At 39.5% G+C, this 7,181-nt stretch overlaps 1 protein-coding gene across 1 annotated transcript; it reads left to right on the top strand.

Annotated features, from left to right (window-relative positions):
- Window positions 1-724: 724 nt before the first annotated feature.
- Window positions 725-1,147, top strand: LOC147516926 (uncharacterized). Its single transcript, XM_086593420.1, has one exon. It carries the CDS (start codon window positions 725-727, stop codon window positions 1,145-1,147), a length of 423 nt encoding a protein of 140 aa, XP_086449546.1.
- The last annotated feature ends 6,034 nt before the right edge of the window (window positions 1,148-7,181 follow it).

The raw sequence follows: 7,181 nt of genomic DNA, 5'->3' as shown, positions 1-7,181 counted from the left end.
CCTCAGAGGGGGGATCCCGCCTTTACAGAAAACCCATGGGTTCAGGCCCACTGCTCCGGTGCCTTACTCCTTAACAGGGACAACATATTTTACAAGAAATTCACGGCGACATCTGTGGAAATCATTCGGGTGGTAGGAGTCTCGCTCACAAAGCTCTCACCCAAGGATAATGGTGGCCATATATGAAAAAGGATGCCAAACGGTTTTTCCAGATATGTGTACCATACCAGAAACATGCTCAGATTGTTAAGCTCCCTGCAAATGAGCTTCATCCCATACTTAGCCCTTGTCCATTTGCTAAGTGGGGACTCGACATTGTGGGTCCTTTACCTAAGGCCCCAGGTAATGTAAGGTTTCTCTTGGTCGCAACTGATTACTTCACGAAGTGGGTTGAAGTTGCATCCTTAAGTCAGATTCAGTCTTCAGATGTCAAACGGTTCATCTGCGTGATACTGTGTGCCGATTCGACGTCCTAGCTGAAATGGTATCGGACAACAGCCGACAGTTTGATTCTACTGAGATCCACATCTTCTGCAAATCCCTGAAGATACGACATAACTTCTCTGTGCCCTACTATCCCCAGGGAAATGGACATGCAGAAGCAATGAACCGTGTTATTCCGGACATGTTGAAGAAAAGGTTTGAATCAGCTAAAGGAAACTAGGCAAAACAGTTACTGGGGGTGCTTTGGGCTTACATGACAACCCCCCGTCGTTCAATAGGAATGTCACCCTTTTCATTGGCATATGGAACAGAAGCAGTACTCCCAACTGAAATAATCGCTCCAATAGTGCGCACACAAGCCATCTCCACAAAGACGAGTGTTGACATCTTGGCTCGTGACAAAGCCATGGTGGATGAGCTTAGAGATGAAGCCTTGCAGAATCTTATGACTTACCAGGACTCTATGAAGCATAGTTATGACAAGAAGTTGCGTGCACAAGCATTCAAACTAGGCGATTGGGTCTTACGTACAAGGCAAAGGAGCAACGAAGAACCCAACAGCGGGAAACTCGGCGAAAACTGGGAGGGCCCTTTCATCATTGAAAGGCTCGCATCCAAAGGTTCTTATTTTCTCAAGAACTTGACTAGCGATGTCCTAACCAAACCCTGGAACACGTCTCATTTGCGTTTATTTCACAAGTAAATTACTTATCATTAGTTCCACCAATAAATTTCCCATACATTGTACTTTCCTTCCATTTATCATCAATAAATTTCATTTCCATTTACGTTGCGTTTTAATTTCAAATTGGTCATTTAATTTTACACTTATTAAACCCGGGTGATGAAGGCCGTACTGCACTTCAGTTTTGGCTTACATGGTGCAGTGGGCCTATGCCTGGTATCATGGTTCGACAATGCAAACCCAAGAACGATAAAGTATCATTTTTGGTCTGTGTACGATTGTTTAGATTACATCAAGCGTATACCCTTGGTGGCGAAGTCTAAGCTACACTCAGATTTAAACCCAACTAATGAGGCACTTCTTGGTTGTTCGTTGGTCTCCACAAGGATCATCTACTGGAGAATCTTCGAAATGTAACTACGTTTGTTCTTCAAGTGACTTAGTTACATTGATATAGTCGCGGCAACGGTAGACCACCATATTCACTCGGTTATGTTCTTATTCATTTTAGAATAGCCTTCCAGATCTTATACAAAGGCTCATCCAAAAACAAAAAAAACATTAAAAAAAAAAAAAAAAAAACAACAACAACAGTACCACAAACTGGCGAAGTTGACTTTTTTTGTTTGCTATTTATATTTGGTATAACTGTATAAGGTTTGGTGTGCTGAACCAAACCATACACGCTAAACCAAAAAAAAAAAAATGGCCCATCCAAGAGGCCCATCAGGTCTTATGCTAACCCTCCACCATCGGCACCGGCATTTTTTGGCCGGTTTAGCATTTTTTTAGCCGGTTCAGGCATTTTTTCACTCGGTTTAGGCAGTTTCCAGCTGGTCCAAATTATTTCCAATGGATTCAGGCAGTTTTCAGGCTGGGTCAGCAATTTTTTCTTGCCGGGTCTGCAATTTTCTCACCGGTTTCTCATGTTTTCTTACCGGGTCCAAAGTTTTTACGCTGGGTAAGCCTCTTCCATGACCATATCACTCATCCCCACCTAATTATTACACATTTTTCACCACCCCACCAACCCTTTTTACTTTTATCTTTTTAACTTGGTCCCTCATTGTCACACTTTTTCACTTAAATCCCTTTTTCATGTTTCCTTAATTCTTCAACATACCACCTTCATCTTCGTTTGCTCCTCTATTGAAGAGGGGGCAATGTATGTACCCTAAATCATATTTTTTATCTAGAATGTACTCGGACCATGGACCGGGAGTGGGACCAGCGGCGGATTAGTCGGGTGGCTGTCAAATAAACACTTTTGGATCATCCAGTCCTTTAATCCGTCAGAGTTCACAACAAGTCCAGGGCCCATCCGGGTGGCCCAAGTTCATGGATCCAATCCGTCCGGATGATTCTGATCCAGTAACCCAATCTACAGAGGTGAGGAATCCTAGTGCAATCCGATAAGATCTTGCACAAGGATAGAATGAAATATTGGGGAATGATCCTATTTTAGATAGGATTATACTAGGATTCATCAAGGAAGGCAATCTTCGAGAATCACTTTCTTGGCCGCCAAGGCAGGAGATTGTTATATATACGGAGGCTTCTGCAGCCTCCAGAACTAGGTTTTAAGATACTTGATCCCGGATTCATCACTGGGTACGTAGGCAACCAGAACGTTGGTGCAGTCTCTCTTCTTCCAAAATACCTAATCCTATCTTTTTCGAGCTTTCGGAAGCACCATTACATCGGGAGTGTTGGTTTAACTTTTTGCCTCGACACCTGTTATTACATTTCATACCATAGTTCATTATATATATATGTTTATCCATAGATGATTGATTATTATGCACATATTAGCTTAGATTTCGAATTGATTATTCTGTATTCATTGCTAGTGAGATGTATAGATATCTGAGGATAAATAAGGAAATAGTAATTTTATTTCTTAGTCGTTGTAGTATAGATGAAGTTTGTGAGTACCTTCTCTGGAAAACTCTCACGAGGCTATAACTCATCCACTAGAGAATTCCTAGTAGTTTAAGGTCTTATTGCATATGGCCAATACAATCACACTCGGCGAAACGAGATTAGTTAGAACTCCATTTTTGGTCACTTATTTTAATTTCTCATATTTGCTTGAGGACAAGCAAAATGCTATTTGGGGGTGGTTTGATAAGAGCCCAAAACTGTAGTTTTAACCCCTTAATAATATTACATTTAGATCAATTATGTTTATAATAAATAAGAGTTAATACTGTTGATAAGTGCTCAAAAAGTGCTATTTAACCCTCGATTATGCCTCTTGTTTAGCCATCTTAGTGGACTAATAGTGTTTATAAGTTGTGTTTTAAGATTCTACAGGTAAAAAGAGAGTTTTGTAGAATATTAGAGAAAATGGGGTAAAACGGAGCCAATTCAGAGCATTAAAGATCACATGGGAAGCCCGTGGACAATCATGGAGAAGGCCAAGGAATGGAGCTATTAAAGATGTGACTTGGACCTATTTTAAAGCCTATTTGGAAGCCCAAGGCCAAAGGATTCGTTGCTTGGACCAAAGCCCGCAAAAGAGGATAGAAGGATAGAGCAGAAAAGGGAAAATAGACTTCTGAGTCTGAGACTCATGGATCGTGAGTCTGGACTCAATGCTTGTGTTTGGGACGCATAGATCGTGAGTCCAGACGCATTTCTTGAGTCTGAGACGCATGGATAATGAGTCCAGACGCATAAATCGACACTGTAGCCAATTCCTTCTCAGTTTTGGACATGAAGTTGGACTCTGAAAGAAGTCTATTTGTATTAGGAAACAAATGACGGTTTGGAATGCTTCTAGAGCTCATTGTAACCCCTATAAATAGAGGACCTAAGTGCCTCAAGTAATGGGCCAATTCACTTATATTCTTGTCTCCAGAACTTGAGGCAGAGAGAGATTAATAATAAAAGATCGGTTTTAACTAGCTGAGTCTTAATAAATTTGTCTTTCTAGTCTTATGCTCTTCGACTCTTCTTCTTTTCATTCTTCGTGTTCTTCCTTCTATATGGAAGGCTAATCTTCTCCTTCAAGGGAGAAGATGAAGCCAGTGCTTAAGGTTTAATGATTCTTCTGGTTTATGGTGTTCTTCAATCAGGTTAGTTCTTTATGTTTTTAGTTATTAGTTCCATTGCCCACACCAGGGGATGAAAGTATAGATTAAGGTTTTTATTTATTACAATTGAATATCATGCTAGTTTAGGGTTTTATTTATTGCAATTGAATATTTGCTAGTAACATGCTTTTATTTATTGCAATTGAATATAATGCTAGAATAGAGTTTTATTTATTGTAATAGAATATTATACTATTATTCTCTACTTTTCTTCTAATTGTGTAGTGTTTTAGAGTAAGGGAAGTATTCCTTATGTTTGCCTTAGATGGTGATTCATTGAATAGCTGCCCAAGCTCACATAAAAGGAAAGAAGATACTAGTAATATGAACATTGGAACAACCTTAAGTAGAGTTAATTGTTTAACGATGTTTCACCCAAAAGGCATCGGCACTTTCGCTCGATTGCCGATTGTAGTCTACTTGGGAGAACAACATGAAGCAAAAAGTCATTGAATCAAAAGCATTGGTGGATTTGAATCTCTTGAATCTATCTCTCTCATATTCTCTCCCTATTTCCAATTCTTAGTTTTAGTATAAGTTTAGTTAGTTAGTTTAGTTTAGTTTAGTTTAACATTAGAATCTACAATATCTATAATAATAGTTTTTAATCCCTCAAACCCCCTTTTCAATCCTGTCCTTCATATAAACATACACTTAAAAGTGGAACGATACCCTACTCATCCTTTACTCATTGAGGGATAATTAGGTTTTGATACGCTTCTTTTTTGTTCAACGACCATCATCTATCTACATCACCCATACCACATCTCACACACAAAAAGAGGCAAGTGTCAAATGGCGCCGCTGCCGTTTTAAGTTGTTTATGTTTAACGTTTTCTTTCAAGATTAGAACTTTGGATCTTGAGGCAATTTTAGTCGCATCATCCAACCTTTTGAGAAAGAGAGAAGCTTGAAGGACATCTCGAAGACAAGATCTACCATCTAGGTTAGTCGAATCTTCATTCTTTTTATTTCATTCTTAGTTTAGTTACATCATAATTAGTTTAGTTTTATTACTTTATAGTATAATTGCATTTAGGATCTTTTCAACAATTGAAGTTGTAAGCCAACACAGCAAAAAATCAAACTCTAGTGTTTCTTGTCTGAATCTTGACAAAGCGGACTATCGATGCGTGGGGCGTGGTACTTAAGCAATCCAAGTGATTCACCATAACCCTAGAAGAGACAGCTTTAGACAACGGGCGAGATACTAGCTGCAAAGCCCAAACCAGTTGAAGGAAAGTAGTTTTGCATATTAGTATAATTTAGAATAGTTGCATATTAGTTTAATTGCATTCAAGCATTGTAGGATAGTTTTTCGTCATTTTTCGCATAGCATTTTCTAGTGTATGCCACGTCGTTGATATCATTGTCCAGTAAGAACACAACAGTGGACAAGGTTTAACAACCGACTCACAAGAATACTAGACGAGATTGAAACAATGGCCGCAAGCAATGATGGAGGTGTTATGAATCCAAATAATTACGAAGCTATCCCACCCATGCAAGCACAATGAGAGGAAGAAGTTGAAGCGATTTCTATTAAGCCAATCATTGGAGACCCACCCAGCAGTATTATTTTTCGAGAAACAGAAGCTAACCAGTTTGAGCTTAGAGCATCAGTAATCTCTATGCTTCCAAAGTTCAACGGTTCAGACAATGTTCAGCCTTATGTTCACATGAACAAATTTCTATCATTCCTCAGAACTTTCAAGAACCAGAATATCAGGGATGAGAGTATCAAAATCATTCTGTTCCCACTCTCACTCAAAGGTAAAGCATCTGAATGGTTAACTGCACAACCGATCAATTCAATAGACAACTGGGAGAAGTTGAGAACAAAGTTTATGAACAAGTTCTACCCACCCGAGAAGACAGATGCCATGCAGCAAGCCATCAACAATTTCAAAGGGAAGGTGGTGAAGAATATCATCAATTTGGGAGAAATTCAATAATCTGCTAATCTCATGTCCACATCATGGATACGATAAGAGCATACTTGCTCATTTTTTCTATCGAGGACTCTCGATGATGAACAAGCAGATGATACAGTCAATGCACAAAGGCAAGTTTACATCAATGGATGGAGAGGAAGCTTACAACTTTCTCGAGAATTTAGCTGAAGAAACACAACAATGGACTACTAGCAACGAGGATGGAGCTAGCATGGAGGGGGAGCCAAAGCAATTTGGCTACCAAGCACATGAACAATCGGATCAAGAACTGAAGTCTACATTGGCCGGCGCCACCAAAGATTGAAACTCGAGTAAGAAATTTAATCGAGTTCTCTATGAATCCTCCAAGTTCAACAAGTCTCAAGCTAAATCTCTCCCGGTCATGCAAGCTAGCCAATACTACGAAGTCTGTTGGGACACTTCCCATGCAACTCTAGAATGTCACGGTTACTATCAACATGCATCGGTTGGAGAGTACAATATAAACTCATTTCAGGAGGCCCAACCAAGGTGGTAATAACTTTCAAGGTAATTATTGGAGACAAAATGCTGGACCCCCAGGTTCTCAAGATCAAACTTATATTCCACAAACAAGTCAAGTTTCACAGTTGGTCCCTCAACAACAATTATACTCTCAACAAAATTCCAATACAAGTGGAGAGTTATTGCCTGATCCTAGGAGAAATTATGTCGCACCTGCCAACCTGGAGAATGCAATTACTTTGCTATCACAGAAAAATCAGAAGTTTGAAAGTGTTCTAGAGCTTATTGCACAGTCTCAGCTCAATATCCAGCAATCTCAGGTAAGTCAATGTTCTAGAATGGAGTCTCTAGAGGCTAAGGTCGACAAACTCACCACTGCTTTGCCTGTAAAGACACAAGCCACTCAACCTAGCTTATTGGAACCAATATTGAAGAGTGAAGATGTATGCCACATTGGGACAACTTTTAGTATTGATCACCTCCATGATCATGTTAGCTCAGTTACTACTCTCAGAT

Source organism: Coptis chinensis, chromosome 2, assembly GCF_015680905.1.
Source record: "Coptis chinensis isolate HL-2020 chromosome 2, ASM1568090v1, whole genome shotgun sequence".
Taxonomy (NCBI): Eukaryota; Viridiplantae; Streptophyta; class Magnoliopsida; order Ranunculales; family Ranunculaceae; genus Coptis; species Coptis chinensis.
Note: the sequence above shows the minus strand (reverse complement) of the source record. Positions and strands in the feature narration are given on the sequence as shown.

What these genes read in the sequence shown, in the direction of transcription:
- LOC147516926 (XM_086593420.1), top strand. Translation starts at nt 725, where the DNA reads ATGTCACCCTTTTCATTGGCATATGGAACAGAAGCAGTACTCCCAACT.